General features: G+C 37.4%; 1 protein-coding gene across 1 annotated transcript in view; it reads right to left on the minus strand.

The window, feature by feature from the left end:
• SLC26A7 (solute carrier family 26 member 7) overlaps positions 1-22163 on the minus strand; it is a 64542-nt gene that overhangs the window by 37222 nt on the left and 5157 nt on the right. The window contains exons 2-4 of the mRNA XM_059480432.1: positions 14670-14780; positions 10837-11009; positions 3115-3279 (exon numbers count right to left, since the gene is read on the minus strand). Coding sequence (XP_059336415.1) covers positions 3115-3279; positions 10837-11009; positions 14670-14780 — 449 coding nt within the window. The remainder of the gene's footprint in view (positions 1-3114; positions 3280-10836; positions 11010-14669; positions 14781-22163) is intronic.

Genomic DNA, 22163 nt, shown 5'->3' on the forward strand with positions numbered 1-22163 from the left:
ATCTCACATGCTATAAAGAATTCATTTCACTGGCTTGCTCTGCTTGCAACTCTCCTATCACACTTTATTAAACATTCTTATTCTTGCTTTGCCAACCCAAAGGCTGCCTGAGGCAAAGCAATTGGTTTTGTGTGTGGGAGGCGTCTTGGAGTGGACAAAGAAAAGAAATGTAACAAAAGCACCAGACTTTTTGAAGTGAAGAACATGTCCAGAGAGACATGCCAAAGTTGCCTTTCACTCTCTAGATACTACCTTATATCTACTTAATATAATTCTCACATGAAACTACAACCACAGAAGAAAATTATTGTTTAAGTCTAGCTCTGGTGCTTTTGACAGAGATACTGGACCTTCTTAAGGCAATTCATAAGTCTGAACAGACAACAGAAATATTTAAAAATATTTACACAGTAAAATTGCCCCTTTTTTATCATTCTTTCAAGTTGTACAGAGTAGATTTTTTTTTGGTCATTTACTTTCACACAATTTACAGAGGAATCCAGTATCTTAAAAAAATCAGGAGTTTTTCTCTGGAATATGTTCAAAGGGGTTTGATTTCAAAAGAGAAGAGAAAGGCAAAGAACTTGTTTCAAATGCATTAAAAATACAAGGGATAAGGGAATAGATTTCTTTCAAAGGATTTGAATGACCTCATTTATGATATCATCAGCACACCAAGGTGGAAATATTTCTTCATATCACTGCTGTTCTTTATTATTGCTCATAATGTGTATTTTGATTATGCCTTGGCTGCAGTACTTAACACCAGTCATCTCTACAAGATGACAATATTCCTATATGTAAGTATAGTCTCCATGGAAACACCACAAAAAAGAGACTATTCACATTTTATATTAAGAATCATTTATGAAAAGGTTTTTAAATAATAAAAAAAGAAGAACCATTTTTAATCGTCTAATAAGCCAACTGACCGCTCATAAAAATAGCTATGACACTTTTAGGTATATCTCTACAAGATAAATGGATAAATTACTTGTGTTTATTACATGCTTCTAATTTTCATTAATGAATTGTTCCTGCAAAAAAATTAAAAAATGTATTATCCGTATGAAAAGCAATCAAATTTATAAAATACTATGAAAAACATTCTAAAAAGCAACATCTTCTAATCAACATTTCACATTAACAAATTTTCCAAATAATAGGAAAAAATAAAGCACATACTAGGGCACAAAGACATAGTCAGTACTTTTAAATAAGGTGTCCTAATTTATTGGCTGCCTAGATGAAGTCTCACTATCAGTGCAATGTAGATATCACCTCAGCGAGTAAATACAGTTTTATTATGAGCAAAATATAATTTGACAGGCACTGTTGTAACATTAATAATGCCAAGAGATTATGCTCACAGCACTGAAATTCAGGGCTTGCTGGAATAAGTTACCATCAAGAATATGTTTGTGACTCTGTAATAAGATTATTCAGCTTTGCTCAGCCAAAAACATGAACTTTCCAAGGGCTGTGACCATGGCACTGGTGGTGGTGCATCACCCCCTGGCCCTGCCCAAACCAGCCAGGTGGGGACGTGTCCCTGAGCAGAGCAGGTGCTGCAACACCAGCACCCACTGTGGGGCTGGGGTGGGGAGCACGGGGTGATCAGTCATGCCCTGACAGCCCTGGAACGTTCCCTGCCTCAGCTGCAGCCCGAGCAGAGCAGCACCATTGTTGCCGAAGTTTTGGAAACAATTTCCAAATGTTTTGGAAACTCCTGCAGTTGCCAGCGTGGGTTATGGTCAGGATGGAAACCAGCTGGTGACTAAAGCAAATCACCTTGTGACCCTGCACACAGCAGTCCTAAGTGAGGCCTTCTGAGCCCTTCTGGGCCACAGTGGGCTGCGCCAGCACCTCCCTCTCTGTGCGGCACCTCTCAGAGCTCGGGAACCCTCAAGTCTGAAATGCTCAAAAGACCATCACAGTGAGGCCTGGGCTCACACACACACACACACACACACACGCACGCACACACAAACACACACACACACACACACAGACTCCTTGGGGTGCAGCCCCTGGGCTGATACACACACACGCGCACACACACACATGATGCACACAGACTCTTTGAGGTGCAACCCCTGTCTGGTGACAAACACTCAGCCATTTGCCATGAATATTTCCCTGAAGTCGAGGGGAATTTTTTATGAGCACCTTTACACTGACAGACAGACATGTATTTATCTCCGCCTGTGTGCATGTGAAATTGTTATGGTGTGAATGTTGTTATGATGAAACTGTAATTAAACCACAGTTATAGTTATAAAAAATTCCCATTGAATCACTTAATAAATGTTAAATTACTCAGTGATGAATTTCTGTTAAACCCTTTTGCACACCTTATTTTTTGTGTCCATACCCTTTGTGCCCTTACCCTTTTTCATCCTCAGTCTCCAGGTAATTTCTTCTAAATTGTTACAAATCTAATTTTCCTGTGAATGCCTCATCCTTGCAGTAAGTAAGAGAGTGAACCTTGCCACTGAACTCTGTTAAAGTCACACTTCCATAAGTTCATAATAAGCTCATACCTGCTTTTTACCAATACCTGTGATGGTGATGCTTTAAGCAGCCTTACTACTCATTTGCAACAATACTGCATGAAATGTAGCATGCATTTTATAAAAATTACCTTCAAGCCATCCACTTGCTGTGTTTATGGCATAGTATCATGTGATAAATAATAAATAACATATCTAGAGTAATTTTTGCATAGGAGATGCACAAATCATGGGTCGTTTTCCTTTCACCACAATGATGGTCAGATTTCATTCAGTAGCATATAAAGAAAATATATTTAAATTTATATTCCTTCCACATGCTGACCCAGAGAGAGATTACCCTCCCTGTATGGCTCAGGATAATAAAAGGGATTATGGATACCCTAAGAAACATATTTTAAATTAATTACTGTACCCATCCCTGCTAGTTCTCTATCAAGTTTTCCAAGTCTTGTCTAACAAACAGTTAAAGCAAGATGAAGATTCATCTGTTCATTCACACATGTGCCTAACAAATTCCATACTCTTACACAGAGACAAATAGTGCATATAATAAAATTTTATCTAATGAAGTAAATCTCATCTCTTTAACTGAACTCACATGAAAAAATGCCAGTGGTCCCGATATATATGGCATTTTCATTCCCAGCAGATACTTCACTTGTGAAGTCACGACGTGTGTAGCTGCTCCTGTTGTCATGGCACTTATGACAGGTTCTGTTAACAAGAAAGTTGCACTGCCCAACTGCAGCATGAACATCACTACCTAAAAAGCAAAGGCAGGAGGATCAGCAGCTTCTTGGTGATAGGACAATGAGTCAGAGTCCTTTTCATAAGTTATAAGATAAATGAGCTAAAGATACAAAGCAAAAGTCCTTTGGAAGATAAATCTATCTGAAAGTGGAACCCACTGAAGTTCTGTGGGTTTACCTGCACTATTTTACTCACTAGTTTACCAGATTCTAATACTAGTTTAGTAATGAGAGCAGACTCAGAGAAACTCTAAATATTCTCTCCTGCTCAAATATGTAAGCACAATAAACACAATAAAAACATCAACTCATCACTGCAACAAGTACAGCAACTCAAAAAGTGAGGCTGGTTCTGAGACTTATTCCTGTTCCACTGCTTTGCAGCCTAAATGGGCCAAGAGCCATATCTTGGTCCAGCTTACTGATTGCCATAATGCCACTATCAGGATTCTCAAAATTAGTAATTTCAACAGATACCAAATTTATGAGGTGCTATAGAGACTCTTGTGGTGAGACCCCTAATCCAGAAATTTAAACTACAGCAGGATCTGCAACTATTGTAGGTATTGTTGTGTTCAACTCTTTTCTCCCCTTATCCTGTGCTTGGAACATTCTTTCTCTCCAAAGTATGAGATTTGATAACTCTTCATTCTTTGCACAAAGTTGCTACATGACTACAGCTGCTACTGTGGTTTACACAACACTTTGTGCTTTTCTGATCCACATTAAGTTACATTGACATAATCTCCTTTCACAATGAGTTTTGCAGTTTCTAACTTCTCCAGTCTTTTGCATTTGCTGCTCTTCTCCCTGAAAAGTTACATGCTCTTGGCACAGAGTTGTTTGTTACAATACTTTCTAAGAGGTTCATTTTGTGTTTACCATACTAAATATCATCATTTTGGAATATATCACAGTCTCCCTTGCTTTTTTGGGGGTTGGGGTTTTTTGTTTTCTTTTTTTCTGAAGCTAAAACTGTTATTTTCAGATGTTATCTTTCTTTATGCCTGAACACCATTCATGTTCTCACCATAAAGCTCACCTGTATGCAGAGAGCTTTGGGCATAGTACCACAAAAGAAACAAAAATATCAAAATAAGTGGCTTTTAATTAACCACAAAACCTTTAGTGAGCAATATCCTCTTCCATTTGAGAGATTAAATCTGAGATTTTTCTTCTACTTCCCACTAATAGCATGTAAATTGCTCTTTACTATGAGCAGTTGGAACATTGATTGCCATTCAAGATTGGACTCCAATAATGATAATTACTGTGTACCCTCAGTGAGTAGTAATTTAGTTAGTCAGGCCTAAAACTGATAATTACTAATTTCAGATATTTTGTTTAGCTGTTTGTTCTAACAGTGTGTCTACTACTATATTTAAAACATTGTTCACAGTAGCAAAGTTCAATAAGAATTCAATTCTCTCTTCCCTTGGGAATTTTTGTTTGTTTTCTAAAATTGGTTTCTATTGTCTGAATGTGAAATTTCTAACTGTGTAATAGCTTACTTTCCAGGAAATTGGATGTTTATTTAGCCATGGAATCAAAACCACAGGGACAATTCTGTATACTACATAATATCACAGAGAAGTATTAGTTACTATTAGCGTTTCAGAGAAAGTTATTTTTGTGAGTTACAGCAAAATGATTGCTGAGCTTAGAAATTTTAGCATCACTCTCAGGTCTACGTTTTGGTTTTTTACCGTTTTTTTGTTTAATCTTCAGCATTTTAAGAGGATGCTTCACAGGTACTAACTAAAAGAACACATTTCAAACACAGTTTTTATTGATTGCGTGGAACCGTGGGCTATGTAAAATACATGCAAACCATGGGTGTGGTTTCAGTTAGACAATTTCTGTAGCCACTCAACTGAACAAGCAACACTTGGTGCCCTCTGCTTCCTGCAGAAGGCAGCTCAGGACTGACAGAGACAAAGGCAGTCTTGAGCACTTCATGAGCATGAACATCCTACTCTTTATTTACATGATAGAGAAATAAATATGATGTGCACCCATACAACTTCCATGGAGAGGATCTAAAAATGCAGCAACCAGAACAGGAAACGTTCTGGGTGGAGGGTGTAATTTTTAGCACAAACTGATATGGGTACCTCATGTTGTCCCTGCAACATGAGTAATGGACAGAAACTGCTTGGATCATGAGGAGGAAAAGGTTTTGAAACAAGCCTCCCAAATCTATCTGCATGTGAATTTTCCTGACAGATAAAATTATTATTAGCATTTACACAGGCCCAGATTGACTCTACAATTAACCCTCCATGCTGGGCAAGAGCCATTTAAGCTTGGCTGCCACTGCATTTTAAATAAACACCATTTGAAACTTAGCTAAGCTGACAGCACTCAATTACACTACATTGCATTATGTCATAAAATCTTTCACCCAGTAACACTGACCTAAGTGTAGAAAGTTCAATATTCTTAAAGAAATGTCTAAAAATCTGCTTTATTTTGGCTATTGGTTGTGATGCTCATTTTTGCAGGTCTTCCACCTTATTTTCTGGTATATTTTATGATTTCTTTTTGTTCCTGATGCAGACAAACTACAGAGAAAAGTGCCACTAAAGTGCTGGAACAACAACAACAACAAAAAAAAAGCAAATATTTTTTCCTTTTATTATTTATAATAATGCTGAGATGTTCTTAACCTGTAAAAGAAAACAGAGTTTAACTTATTTTATAATTGCATCCCGAATTCTTAATTTTTAAGAACTTAGTTCCTAGAGGATAAAAGCAGATTTCAGGGAAAGAATATGCTCAATATAAAAGTGGTTTGAAAGGCACTTGGCTATTGATTATTTGTGTGGCACTTCCAGTACATAATACTTTGTAAAAAGGTTCCTTAAGAAGTAACTGTCTTGAGATGAATTTTGCTTTCACCAGGTATAAATTCTTGAATAAATTCATGTAAATAAAATAAAGACCTTTCAGAGAAAAGAAAAAGCAATATAAGATAAAGTGAGGGAAAGCAGCCTTGAGTTAATGCACAGTAAAGGAGAAAAGATCACAGAAAAAAGGTATACAATGAAGTGATTAGACAGAAGTAGGGAAAGGTGTGATTCCCAAAAAAACATTGCAAAAAATAAGTAAATTTCAAAACAGAAGAAAGACAATACAAAGGGAATCTTTTTTGCATCTGTCTTTACTGCTCCATAATTTTACTCTGACAAGTAGAAGAGAACGGGAATTTAGCCAGGAGAAGAAAAATGAGCAATCGCAAAAAGCAAAGCCCTCTATGTTCATTATCCAGAACCTTTGGTTCTTGTCCACTTTCAATACTTTCTTCCCATGACAACATGCTCAGTCTGTTACTATTATTATTATTAAAATTCCATTCAACATGTAGTCAATTTAACTCCACGGCCAGTAAAAATTTTTATCACTTAACAGCTCTTTGGAAATCACTAATGTCGAACTTTCTGTCCCCAGAAATTGGAAGACTGACATGGTGTTGCCTGCTGCACAGATTCAGCTTTGGAGTGAATTTTAAACCCCTCGAAACTCCACTGTTCTGGAAGGGGTTTTCCAGTGTCACAGCAGACAAATGGTGGGGCCCTTCCTGATCATTTGCTGCATGGGCTGGGTGGATGAGGCCAGAACTGGGAGCATCTCTTGGAGGGAACCAACACAGGCTGTGAGACTCTCATTTAGTACATTATATTGGTTACCTCACAATCCAAGGGAGCAAAAGCGAAGACTTTTGTGGACCCTCTGGAGACAACAGTCAGACACAGTTCAACTCAGCTGAGCTGCCAATTTAAAATCTCCATGGCCTGTTTCAATGGACATCTGACTGGCAGACCACTAGCTTTTTGTTCCTTGAGCTCAGCTCCTATGTTCATTCTGGGTGCCCTGAGAGAGTCTGGTAGCTTCTGAGGGTGCGCACAGTGAACTTTCCTCATTCCAGGACCTGAAAAAGTCTTTTCTATGGTCTTTCTGTACTAACACATATGGTAGTATGCTCTACCATAATTGTGAGAATCAGAACTCCCTTTTGAAAACTTGTAATTTTCAAAATACAGATTAAGAGCCTGCAATAAGGTATTTCCACTGTAAAAGGAAAATTAACTTTTTCCCTGATTATCACTGTATAATAGACTCATGTTTTTACCTCATGCAGAGCTATCGGTGACAGAATATTGCAGCATCATTTTTCTCACAGGGTAATAGAGATTTGGACGAGAATATTGCCTTACAAAAATGCCCTTCTTATTCAAATGTATTCGTTTTTTATTAACCAAATTGATAATAGACTGTGTAAATTTGTTCTCCTGAAAACCAGAAATATTTTTATATCCAACGCTGTATATCAGCAACTAATTACATGATAGTTTTTAAAATACTGTAGATGAAAAACTTGCCAATAAAAATGTTACAAGACTGGAATGCAATAAGCAGCTATTTCTCCTCTAGAGAAGAATAGCCCAACTGAAGTCTATAACACTGTGGTCTTGAGAGAATTCAGGTTTTTTTCCTAGGATATTTTTTCCTCAGTTTGATCTGCAAGGAGCTTTCCTCTATTTATTCAGCAAATCTTAATCTTGAATTTCATTTTAGTATGCTGAGATTATTTTAGAGACACATATATTTATGCAAGCATTCTTGCACATATATTAATAGGGAAAAAAAATCTTACCCAAAAGCCCTTTTGAGGATTTTTTTAATGTTATAAAGGCAGCATCCAATTTTAATTACAAAATTACCCCATATATGTCTGCTATGTTCCATCATTTTCTCTCCCCATCAATACCTCCAAGGTATTTGATATCAGGGAAGATTTCTATTAGTTTGATTTGTTTTCTATGCCCTGTTTATTTTTATAGAGTAGTAGCTACACAAACATAAAAAAAAAAAATTCATATGCCTTCCATTCTGCTTTTTAAAATGAAATAACGCATGCATTATATTAAATGGGTTTGGTAATTGAAGTTTTTATTTTATGTTTACTTATTTTCTATTTTAATACTATTTTAACTTCATCAGAATGCCTCTTAATATAATTAAGTATTCTTTCTCTTTTATGAGCACTTCCTTAAACATTAGATTTCAGAAGTAGTTCAGGACTCTGAAATTTATTACTTTGAGAAAAACTTAAGCAGTTAAGCCCTAATTTGAATTGTGAAAATCTCTACCTATCCTTGTCTTATGATAAGAAAATAGTGCTAATTTATGTCTAGATGGCGCTGAAATTCACAGAGCCTGCTCAGGGTTTGCCTCACACACAAATGCACAGTTGTGGTCTGCAATAAACACAAGCTAGCCAACAGCAGTTCATCTCAAAAACAGCTCCCCCTTCCCCCACCTTCCCTCCATTACCCACTATTTTTTATGTTTTCTCTCTTATTTTAACATTATTTGCTGATTGGATTACTTAGCCATGCTACTGGAAAAATAGCATCAAATTGCTTTTTAGGCCAAGGGTGTACAGCTCTTTACCTACTCTTTCCAAGAAGGAAACAGCTGTTTTGGCAAGGACTTTTCATCCTTTGTCTGGAAGATGCCCAAGGTAGGGATAAGTCACAGCATCTGTTGTTTTTATGCAATTAGTGGCTGATTAGAAAACTGCATTTTGACTATTTTTCAGAAAAATAAAGTCTTGTAGTAGATAACATAACCCAGGTCTGCTCCCTTCCCAAAGCAGCACCATCCCAGATATCAACTACACAGAAAATCCAACTTCTTTTTGTATTGCAGGATGTCTTCAATGAAAAGCTGTTGCCCCAAAATGCATTGTACTATTCATCTTGTCCCAGAACACACATTAATTTCAAGCCACTAGGTAATTTCTAATCTAATCTGATAAATAGAAGAAGGTGACTGATTCAGCTACCCATTAAGAGCAACACATGCCCTGTCACCTTATCTGGGGTTTGCAGCAACTGTTAGTTGGGAGACTGGAATCTTGATTAGAGACATAGATTGCCACACTTAACAGCACCTGGGAAGATGCCAAAGTTTAATCTCAGCCTTGATCAGGACTTTCACCTGCATATTGCAGTATTAGTATCTTCAAGGCACTTCTTTAGGAAATAAATGTTTATAAGTATTACTCTGGCCTCCAACCATTAAACTCACACAAAGGATGGGTGGCAGCATGACAAGCACCAGCTGCGTTATATAATTCTAATGCAAGTGACGTTATTGACCTGGGAGAGGAGCCCATGCACGTGGCACAGTTCCCTGCATCTGAAGATGCAGAGAGGATTTACCAGTTCTTCTCATTCCAGTCAGGATTAAAGAGGACATAGGCTGAGATAAATCAGCTGATGCAGTGGAAGGCATATGAAAAAGCAGAACTTTTCAGGATTAAGAAGTGTAAGAGGTCTAGAGGACTCACACACCTAACACGATACTGCAGCCACCAGGCAAAACAATTTCTGCATTGGATTTTGAAGTTACATCAAATGAATGCAGGCACCAACTTCCCACATAAGGCACTTTGGCCTCTCTGGGGATGATGCAGGAACTTTCAAAGCTGTGGGCACAGGACTCCTGCATGAAGAGCTCCATTCATGCTCTGCTGCTGCACACACCCTGCGTTAGATGCAGTGCTGGGACAGCACGTGCAGGCACAGCCAGGCACAATCTGCATCAGCTCTGCTGTCTGTGCTGTCTGTAGGCTGTCCCTCATGCTCCAAAGTCATGATCCAATAAAGGAATTCTTGTCATAATCCAATAAAAGAATTCTCATCATAAACCAATAAAAGAATTATAAGAACACCAGAAATAACAATGCTTCTTGATATTTCCTACTGACTAACATGAGTACATGCCCCAGTTCCTGCCAAGCACGTAGGCTACTGAAGATCCCATTCTGGGCCCCTTTGCTCATCCTCTGCATTGGAGAGGGATCCAAAGCACCAGGTGGAGGGGTCTGGGTTTGCTTCAGGAGCCCAGCTACCTAGGAGGCATTGCAATGTCACATGCTGGAACAATTCTTCTCTTTTAATATTTACAAGGAAAGAGGGAAGCCTTCATTGAAAACCTAAGCAACTGGCAATGGACAAAGAAACTTGGCCCCTTTAGCCAGAATAGGATAAAAGAAGAAATTTAAAAGACCTCTGAGAAACTTTAGAGAATCATTTGAAGATATCTGTTTTACTATTTCACTTTAATGATGGGTGTGTGAACTCTAAAGAGAATTTAAAACTTTCCCTACTGTTTTTAATTATTGGATATTGTACAGTATTGCTTTTCAAGCCAAGGGCAACAGAAAGCCACAGGAATATGTCAGTGCTTACCAGGAGCTGATTCATGTTTGTTTCTGAAGAAGGAAAAGAGACACCAACTCCAAGTGAGTATTATGGTAAAGCTGGCTGAAGGTGATTTTGCTTCATATTGTAAAACACTGAGAGAATGTATACAGATAATTACTACATCTCAACAAAGGATTAGCAAATTCTTAAAGTGCATTAATTTCATCATTTGTGCCCATTGAAGCAGATGTTTTCATTAGTTTTCCTCAGAGAAGTATAAAAACTATTATAAATGTCATAGCTGTAACAAAGGCAGTACATCATTAGCATACAGAAAATGGGATCACCACCTACCTGAATGATTCCACCTAGAAATGAAACTGCTGCTGCAACTCCAATCCTCTGCATTTCAAATTCTGACAAACCCAAAATTCCTGAATTATTGTTTGCTGTGAAATTAGTTCTGACTGAAGGAACAAGACGCTCAACTGCATTGGCAGATATTAAGGAAGTTAAAGCAAAAGTTCCTGTAAAAAAAGCCACACATTAGTCACGAATAATTGTATATCTGTCTGTACTCATCACTCATGGTCTCTTTTTCAAAATGGCCATTATAAGTAAAAGTGCCATTTTTTACTTTCCTGTCATCATAAGAACAATTTTAAGATATTTTTTTCTATGTAACACACATTTCTTCCCATAAAATACCATTTATACAGGCAAATTAAATGAAAATCCTTTTTTAAGCACATTTATTAAGACAGGTTTACAAAAGACATTCAAATACAACAATTTAAAATTATTTCAAGTTATTTCAAGTTATCAGAAATGCTTTTAACTCACCCTGGATGTGATCAAGCAGCTATTTCTCTGAGAATCCCAAGTGTTCACTATTCAAATGTCTAGGGCAATTAATTCACACTATATATATAGTACCTAGCCCATTAAATAGTACCTAGCACTCTAATAAATGGAGGCAAATTATGAGAAAAACATTTATTTGCTGAAAGAGATAAAGCGTATTTAATGACACAAAGATAAATGAGGGTGACAATTCAACATTAAAAGACACAAACATGCAGACTATTAGAGCACAGGAATATCTTGCTATGTCAGACCAATGGCCCATCTTGCCCAGCACTCCGCCTCCAGCTGTGACAGTCAGAGGTGTTACCTGGGGAATGCACACAAGCCTGGCCATTTTCTGTGGGCCATTGCTCTTATTGCCAGCATCCATAGCTGTTGTGTTAGTGAAGAATAGCCTTAGCTGGCTTTTTTTAATTTTGTTTGTGGACTAGCATTCATGAATTTATCAAAGGTTGTCTGAACCTGCCTGTAATTTCTCCTTTTTCAATGTTGTCTGAGAGCAGGTTTCAGAAGTTCAGCATCTGCTGTACTGTTTTCTTTAATCTATACTTTAAAAGTCTTCTAAAACAATTTCTCTCTGAACTCACATTTTTTCTACTCCTGCAGGACCTGGTGTACACAGTCCTGCCCTCACCTTGGCCTTCACAGAGTAAAGCCCACAGCATGAATTCCTCAGGAACCCACCAGGGATTCCACCATCCTGAAAAGTGACCATGAGGTCCAGCCTTTTGCTCCATATCTTTCAACCTGCTAATAATTAATAAAAGGACTTTTCTTCTATCACAAGGACAACTTAGTTTCTTCAGTAACCTTTGGTGTGGAGCCTTATCAGTAGCTGTTTGACCATTCTGATATCTTATATTCAAAGTATATCCTTTCTCCATGCACTTGTTGGCATTCATGCAGTAGTCTAGATGGTAGTGAGGTAGGATTTTCCTTTACAGAAGTCACATTAGCTCCTCTCCAATAGGGTCTGATTACACATAGCTTTTTTTGCCCCATCCCTGGAAGTGTTCAAGGCCGGGTTGGATGGTGCTCTGAGCAACTTGACCTAGTGGAAGATGTCCCTGACCATGGCAGAGGGGTTGGAACTAGAAGACCTTTAAGATTCCTTTCAAACTCAGCCATTCTATTGTTGTAAGTTGTTTGCATAAAATTAAATTTGTAGAGATAGAAAAGATAGAACCTTACATGAAGTTCTATCTTAAATCAAAGATGTGTATGTGCTGTTTATGGCAGATAAAACTGTCTCAGAGAATGGTTCAAAATCAATGTTAACAAAAGTCAAAAGCTGTATGTATTTGTTGCTCAGGTGAGAAATCTCTTAAGGTAGACCAGCCTTTTCAAAGAGGCATTTCAAGTGAATAACAGTTAACTGAACGGGGCCATTGATGGATTGTCTATTTCATACTAACATGACTGCCTTCACTAACAAAGAACAGTTTTACAGCCTGTGTACATATGGAGAGCATCTCAGATCTTACAGAAAATTCTGGTGAGTGAAGAGGTTGTCTCCAAAGTCCATAAGGAACTATGGAGCAGCTGAGGCAGGCAGTATGGCTCCTGTACACTCAGCTACAACCACAATGCCTTCACTGGGGCTGGGGGAACAAGTGCATGAGACCTTCTCTCTGAAAAGATCAACAATATATGTCACTCAAATTTATTAATTTAAAAAATTTCATATGTGCAAGACAAGTCTTTTGTTGCCTTTTTTTTTTTCATTGACGTTAAATTTTGAAATAGAATTGTGAATGGAAAGAGTTTCCACACCAAGGACCATGCAGAAATCTGCAGACGTGAACTCAGCAAGGCATTCTCTGAACACTATTCCCTCCCAAGGATAAAACATCAGACTTAACAGCATACTTACCTATTTTATCAACTGTTTTCATTATTAGAATTTATGGCAGCCAGATGCTTACTTATCTTTCCTACATATGATGGATTCTTGTCTTCCTGATGATCATACAACAACAAACTTCTGACAATACACTCCTATTTTTTTTTTTTTGTTTTGAAACAGCTTTTTAATATAGGCTATAGTTTTAATCTATCTGTATTCAAGAGAAAAATTTATTTTCCAGATTCTAAATTTCCACCTTTTCTTGGAATGCTTTAACATGAGTTGAACACAGTCATTACAACATTATGATACTAACACATCTACAGATACTTTTTGGACATCAAAAGGCTCAAATATTCTCTGTACATCTCGGGAAAGCAAACTTTCAACTTTCTTTTCTTCTCTAAGACAATTTATAGCTGTTCAGAATTGTATTTTTTTATAATGTAACTGAATATTTTTGATCAAAAAGGGAGCTCAGAATGTGTTGCTAACTTCTTAGTAGAACATGCATACACTTGTGCAATCAGACTCTGCAGAGTTCATTTTGAGTGTGATTACCCAGAATCATCTTTTCTCCTTTCAGGAGATTTCCTGCTCTTCAAGGAAGAGATACTCCTCCCTGCTCAAATCTTCTGACAGCCCCAGGGGCTGCTTCCCTTTACCCAGCCATGCTGTGTGTTGATGCTGGGCCTATCTCACCCTTCTTGCAAACTCCAGGGGCCACCAAGTGCCCACTTCTGCCCAGCCAAGGATTTGTCGTTCAATCTAATGAGTATTATTTCCTGCTGCCCTCTATAATTTTGATTTCTTTGGGCTCAGAAGCAGAGCATTCATCAACCTATTAGGAGCCCAAAGCCATTCAATTCTTGAGCTGGGGAGGCTCTGCTGAGGGTAAACAAGTAACTCATAACTACCAGCAGAGTGGCCGGGCAGCATCTTTCACTGCCTGCCCAGCTGCCCTGCAAGAGGATAAGAGTCCTTACTGGGAGAGTCTCTAGCTTTAATACAATAGCAGGTAATGGGCTCAGAAGGTCACTTTTGTTTTTCTTTTCCTGAGAAATGCAGGATTTGTGTTTTAGACAGGTGAGAAGTAATGTGTGTTTTTTGTGGTTTAAGAGGCAGTCAAACGTTTTTCATTTCCATTTACATACATCTTGTTGGCAGAGCCCTGTGTTAAACTCTTAGCCTGAAGCAGATTTCTAAAGCAAAGTTAAAATACAAAAGCTCTTAGTAAATTACATTTAGAAAGGAAGTGTCAGTGCAATATAAAATTATAATGGCAGGAGTAACTCCAGTATATTCTTAACGAGGCTCTTTAAAGTACTTAAACTGACAAAAAATACTTGTAAAGATAAGCACAAAACCATCTTATTTCTGTTTAATCATAGATAATTTTCCTTCCATTGACCTTTACACAAGAATAAATTTCTGTATCCAGTTCTGAAAACTACTTTAGCAGACAGACACTTACCTGTTGCAACGTGACGTCCCATTCCAAATATGGCATAAATAATGACAGGGAAAAAAGATCCATATAAACCAAAAACTGGATGGACTGAAGACAGAACAGCAAAGGCCAGCCCTATAGAAAATTAAAATTAAAAAATACTTCACTGTATGATTATAAAACTGTTCTGTTTGCTTTGTTGTTTTTTATTTTTATGAGGAAATGTCTACAATTTTATTAAGAGCAGGAAAAACTCACCTTCCTTTATTAAAATCTACTACTACTAGTGAACTACTATATAATAAGGATCAGAAATAACTGTGGAAGGTTTTTCATTTCATCATCCAAATCCATATATCCCACCATGTTTCCAAGTTGTCTCCATTAGTGGATCCAAGCCTCTTTTAATAGCCAGGCCTCACAGGAGGAGGCAGCAATGTTTCACCCCCACCCTCACAAATGTGGGTTTGAGACTGCCAGGCGGTCTCCAGGCAGCGGGATGGTTATTTTTTACAAATTTTTCAAAACCTGTAATTTTGGTTTGGATGGAGTCCCTTCAGTCTGCTTTCTTCTAATTTCTTAAACAAAAAACTATTCCAGAGTTCATCTTCTTTAGGGGGGTTTATAAGCCTTTAGACATTAACATTTCTTCCATCATGTAAAGCTGTCAGGTCAGAAACAGAAAGTACTTGACTTTCATGTTGAGATAGAGAACGAACAGAATTGGTTCAGGTTTAACTTTTAGACTTCAGGTTTAACTTTTAGACTTGCTAATTACCTTCATTGCTTAGCTAGAGAGGACAACATCCATCCTTTTCTTAGAAAGTCATGGACAGGAATTCATCTTTCAACAGAAACATTCCTGCAAAGCAGCAGATTTGGTTGCTTTTCAAATTGAGATACCTAAGATAGCAAGTGGCTTTCTTGCATTGGCTTCCTGCAAGTCATCAGGAGACTCCCCAGACTTGCTCCAGATCAGCAGGCTCCACGGCCATGTCACAGCTCTTACTTCTGGAAACTAAGAGCAGGAGAACCTGGCTTGCACAGCTGCTCCATAAATTTTGATGAATGCCTCATCGTGCAGTCTGGAAGAAAGGACTGGCCTGTGTAACACACAAGATGCCTTTCTCAAGTCCACCTTCAACCTGAGTGCACTCACCAGCCTAGAGCAGAGGTGTGTGCACTGGGAGAATGAGCACCTGTGGTCTGAGACAGAGGAGATTCAGACCTGTGCAATGGAGCTGCCTTCTGTGTACATGTGAAATCCCCAAAGAAAACTAAACCTGTAGGATTCATTGTTCTCTCCTAACTGCTCCAGAAAGCATTCTTTGCCTGAAATGTTGGTGTTATGGGGCTTTGATAGTATGGAGAGTGCCAAAAAGTGTCTTTGTTTATGGGTTTTGAGAGGCAATTCTGACCATTTATATTCAAAATCTCCTTCTCACATTTTCATTTGAGTCTGTAACAAAGTGCACGTGGTGGGGGGGGGGGAGGCAAGAAAATACAAAAAGGTCAGAAGTGTCAATTTCTCAGTGAAGCAGTTCATCTGTTCTTAGAAAAACCTCAGAGTGAAGATTTTGCTGAGGTGAATCCTACATGGATCATTTTCATCCACATTGTGCTCAGCAAAGCAGCGCTATCAGTTATGACTTGAAGAAGAGATATTTTTAAATCTGTTTAGTTTTAAACTTCTTTTAAGCAGAAATGGACTTGGTTGCTCTTCAGCCTTATGATGAGTGCATCTACTGATAGTCACTTCTGTATTTTTCTCTTAGCACAGCAGTATCATAAGCCAGAAAGCTCTTTGAAATTGTAGTGTAATGTCCATGTTCACATGATCAATAGAGGTAAAAGAAGATTCTGGACCAAGGGCAACACAGAAGGGTGTGCCTGAGGAGAATAAAAACAGCACAGGAGAGAACTACGTGACCCAATCCAGATAAAATTAAGCATGGAGGAGGGAGGGAAACAGAGAATAGGAGAAATAAATTTTTAAATCTTGTTTAACACTGGACAATTCTTCCATTTTAACCATTTTGAACATGAACAAAACCAAACAGAAAGAGAAAATTTGGAATTAATTTACTAGTTGAATACTACTCACACACATATTCCAGACTTGCAACAAAGCATTATGCTAGGCTAATTATTTGACTCCAAAAAGTGAAGGAATCTGAAAAATCAGTATTTCAGTCACATTTTAATTATAACAACATAATTGAAATGGAATGACCTGTCAGTGTACTTGCCAAGTATAAGGGAATACACAAGGTTCAGTACTGAATGTTGAGCCAGATATGTACTTTAGAAGGTTTTTGGGAAGAGCCTGTTGATCCTGGTTATAGTTATAAATCCAGATTATCTGCTGCTGATAAATATCACTTGTTTACAGGCAGATAATCTGAGCTTAAATTTGGCCCTTGCTTTTCTCCATTTCATGCCTGGACTTTTCATGTTTTGTACTGAGTTTCTAGAAGAAATTTGTCATTCTTTTTCATGGTGAGGTTGTGGCGATCAGGCTAAAACTACCAGCCTTTGATTAGAGTCCTGGCTCCGTTTGTTAGGTTTTTACTCCCATTACTGAAGCATGTGTAGCACTTACTGAAGTATGTAAGAGCAGGGGGGCATTATAAAATAGAATCAGTAAAGACTTCAGGTTTTCTTATTAGGCATAAAACGCCCTAAAGATTCAAATACTTTTCAAGATGTAATCAGTAGTATATTTAAGCTTATTTCATTAATTTTCATATTAAACTTCACTGCAATGCATTCTGTTTGCTCAAGAACTTTCCTGTCAAAAGACAAGAAACATTATTTTCTTTTTTTTTTCATTCCATAGAGTAATACTTAAAGAAAATAGATCATAAAGTAAGGATCTCCCATAATCTTCACTGGCAATATGGAGAAGCCCCCATGGCAGTGACATTAAGGTTTTCATATAAGAATATAAATTCCATGAAAAGAAATGCAAACAAATATTGAGCAGTATGTTTGGATACAGTACATTAATATTGTTTGTTTTAACTACCTCCTTATCATAAGATAACATTGTGGGACACACTTTCACTGAAAACCATTACCTGTGAATAGCACCAGGTGCTTTCCAGTCCTCTGGCATACCAGGCTGAAAAGCAAGGGATCTTTAACTCTTGGTGTCAATGCAAGCAACTGCAAAATAACAATCTCGATACAAAGAGAAACAAGGCCATCTCCTGCTGCAGGAGAAACGTCTCAGTTTGAGTTGTATGTTTCTGCTAATTAGATTCGTGCCAAAACTACAGCAATAAAAAAATATTTTCCATAGGAAGAGTTGTGAATCACCAGAGTATAGTCAACTAGTTAATAGTTCTCTGCATCTGGAAATATGTTCATGATACTTACATCTATTCTGAGGAAAACTCTATCACATGTTTTGGAAATACTAGGTGCAAACCAGAAATTAAATTAGAAGCAGGAAAAGTATTAAGCCAATAATTAATTTGAGGAGTATCAACATGAGTATAATTTAATATTTACTGTAAAAAGCTATATATATTTTAAAAGTTTTTTCTGATAGAGTGTATATTCAAATAACTTTCTGTAATTGTAACCTTTTACTCTTAAGTGTGACTATTCTAAGATGGTCAGAGCCCAGGTTTATGGAACCCTAAATGTCACTAATTCATCTTATCCCCCTCAAAAATGCTATCTTCAGTTGTGGGCATTCTCTAATGCTTCAGAAAAATATAATTTCTCCATTTCTACTCCTTCTTCTCACAAAGCTCTATTATGTAGCAAGAAGAGTATTTTCTGAGGATATAGAACTGACACATGTTTAATCAGTCTCCTATCAATACTTCCTAGAGAACTAACAAATCAAACTAACCAATGACTCATATCCCAGGATTTAATTTCTAACTCCAGGATAACTAACTTCTATTGAAGAAAAAACAAAAAAGTTTTCTCCACTATAGGGAAAAAAATAACATTATATTTCAGAAAAGTCTTCCTACACAAATCTGCTAGTTCTGGAGGGTTCTTTAACAATGCATCATAAAAGCTCTTAACACAAAATGATCTTTTGGAAATCATTAACTTCCAAAAACTGGGCAGCTCAATGTCAGTTCTCTCAATGCACATTTGCTGGGGCTGCAGAAGTGGATTGCACCTTCTGTCTCACTTATTTGGTGACAAAGTACCAACAGCTTAAAATCATTCCTTGGTTCTTCTGTCATTCAAAACCTGAGGCAAATGAAGAATGCAAAGACAAAATGGAAGGACAGGCCTTCAAAAACGAACCATAAATCTTTCAGAGACCACACAATGTTGATTTGGCAACCCCCCTCTTTTTGAAGGATCCTTCAGTGCAGTTCCTTCCCATGCAGCAGTCTCCTTCAGCTTGGTAAGAGTTACGCACCTCAGCTGTGTTAGCCATAGTACCTGAATTCGCAGTATTTCACAGATTCAATGCACCATCTGACAAGCACATCAAAGGTGGATTTGAGAAAACATTGTGTTATTCTGCCACTTTACAGATCCCCAGATACTGACATTTGTATCTGAATGTTCAAAAGGAAAATATGCAAGCATTATGGTACAAGAAGTAAGGGGATGTCATGACCGGCTTATGATTTCACTGCTCAAGACAGCTTGACCCTTCTGTATGCAATAGATACATGCAAAACAGAGCATTAAAAAATTCCTAGTGTTTTCTTTTAATAGAGCTCCTCAAAAAAATCTATCAGTCTTGACAGACAATCTGAAATGTTAAGATCCCTTTAGGATAAATTTGACACCATATCTGAACACCACAAAGATTTTATAAACTGCCTCACAGGGAGTTCTATTATCCACTAGCCAGCCGTAAAACCGGAAGAATTCGGCCACCTCCAGAAACAAAGAAGGATTTTGACAGTGGATTATAGGTAAAAATCTCTGTATTTCAGTAAGAATAAACAGAGAATGAAGCCTTCAGAAGTTTCTGGCAAGCAGGTAACTATGAGGTAATCTTCTGAGAAGCATCAATGCTGTGGAGAAACAAAAACCTCTCATGAGTGATTTGAGGCCTTAATCCCGATGAGCTGGACTTGCTGAAATCCATGAAAAGGGCATCCATTTTGGCAAATCAGTGGCCAAGGATCTGAGCACTATCAGTTTTCTGATCTGGAAGATTATGTATGGTGTCATTTCCTCCTTCAAGGATCAATGTTTCCTTGCTCAGTCTCTGTCCATGGTGCTCAGGCACCCCAAGGCCCATGCAGCTCACCTGGGCACGCAGTGTGTGCACACCAGAGTGCACTGGACAGGAGGCCCCAGGGGAGTCAGAGTCATCCAGAAGCTGAATTCACATTTCTAGCAGTCTGTTAGACAGGTCTGCATTAGCACATGTGTAACTTGGAAGAACTTTTATAGACATTAGAAAGAAAATATTGCACGCACAGCAGCCTAAGTGCCTTGATACTCCATTGGAGAGTTGTAAAGTGTGAAACATTGTCCCACATTTTCTCACTAACATGTTAAATTTCATATTCTGCTTACATCATTATTCTTTGCATGAGAGAACTCTTACAGAGTTCAACTGGACACTCTTCCAGAAATCATGAACTACATGGATTCTCCAATGCATTCTGTAGGAGGTTTTTCTGGCTCTGTTTCCAAACGTGCTATTCTATTTCATCTACACGTGTTATTTGTAAGCCAGATGTATATTTACAAGGCAGCTTTACCCCTTAATAAAATTATTAGCTCCAGTTAGTGAGCTTAGAGTATATTTATGCCTACATTTATGATCAGAACCTGAAATAAACCCCTGGCAACTATCACTCTTGAGAAGACACAGCTGGGGTTCCTCCATGAAAAACTAAGGAAAAAAAATTATATAAGTTCCTGGCATCATGCCTTCCAAAACACTGGGCACCAGTTCTGAAATGCAGGAAGGCAATATAGTTAATTTTTTTTAATGTCAGGGTCTCCAGCCAGTATTAAGGAATTAGTTGTTCAGCAATAAATCCAGCTCCAGATTAAATGAAGTTTAATTAAAACATACAAACCACACCAAGACTCAGTGAGTTATTATTGGGCTTGAAGAATGAAAAAGAAAAGAAGTTGGCAGAAATAACAATACTGATTTCATCAGATACCATCTACATATTTAACTTTTAGAGGAAATATGTCTCTAGGGCCCTCCACCCTCCAAAAAAACAGCCCACCAAAATCCACTTGAGCCAAAGCATTTCTTGTTCATGATAGGTCACAGTAAAGGCAGCAAATGTATAATACTATATATAAATTCTACATTAAGCATATCCCTGTAATAGCTGCCTACAGAAAAATATATTTTTTAAAACTACAAACACTGACATCATTGCAATCTGGCAAGTTTGAAAGTCCAAATCTTATACCCTCACACTTCCAGCAGGCAGCTACTGAGTACATGCAATATAATATTCAGAAAAATATTTATTTCAAAAGAAACAGAAAAATGTTTATGATTCCACAACTTAGTAAGCAAAGACTGAATCAGAAATAGAGTGACAGTGTTTTCATTTTGAAACTCCCACACATTTGTCTTAACTTTTTCATATATACACAGAAGTTCCAAACTTCACTTCTATTTTTTTGGGGAAAAAAAAAGCAGCAGTTCAGAGATCATAAAATTGAAAGGGAGCATAAAATTGTGAAGACCTTCTCTTGTGGTCTGCTCCCCCTTATGACAGCCAAACACAATTGTTTGTAATTTAGCACATCCATGAATGGGATTATGTGATGAGATCCATCTTCTGAACCCAATAATTAAATACAATATTTTTAGAACTACTCCCAATTTTAAATCTAAACAGATTCAAGTTACTTTATTTTCATTTCTCTATGTGCTGCAACTGTCTTTTAATTTCAACGCCTTTCCTGAGAAAGAAAAAACCTTCTCATGTTTTAATTAACCTGAGCCATTTTTCTCCCAAATATAATCTCTGTTTTTCTACTCCTTCTCCTAGCCTTTTCTTCTACTGAGATCATCATCTATGAACAGAGATAACCAAAATGAAACACTGTATTTTGCACTTATTTTTTTAAAGGCTGTAAAAGCACTAGTAGGTTTGAGGTTTTTTGGAGGGTTTAACTCAGTTGCACTGTTAAACGTCATTTCAGTAGCAAACTACTGAAACCAGAATTCTTTGCACCATAAACTCTCAGAGTAGTATTGCACAAGTACTTTCTCTATTTTGAGCAAAAGCATTTTTGTGTGTCTAATTTCCCTACCCATAAACTTTTCTATTATTGGTTAGTGTAAAGAGTTTTAAATTGTTATAAAGAAAAGTGCAGGGTATAAGTATTATCATCACCCAGAAAATTACCAAAAAAAAAAGAATTTAAGTCATATGTTTGTGTAAGCAGGAGACAGTCTGGTCATTAATAGCTTGAAGATGAGGTTTATAATTATCAAAACCTCAAGAGAGATCTTGGAAGAAGCCTGAGAGAAGGATTGACATTGTCTGAAGTTAAGTACCAACATTAGTTATTTACATCCAGAAAGAGTAAAAC

The sequence above is a fragment of the Ammospiza nelsoni genome, chromosome 1 (assembly GCF_027579445.1).
Source record: "Ammospiza nelsoni isolate bAmmNel1 chromosome 1, bAmmNel1.pri, whole genome shotgun sequence".
In the NCBI taxonomy this organism is placed as follows: domain Eukaryota; kingdom Metazoa; phylum Chordata; class Aves; order Passeriformes; family Passerellidae; genus Ammospiza; species Ammospiza nelsoni.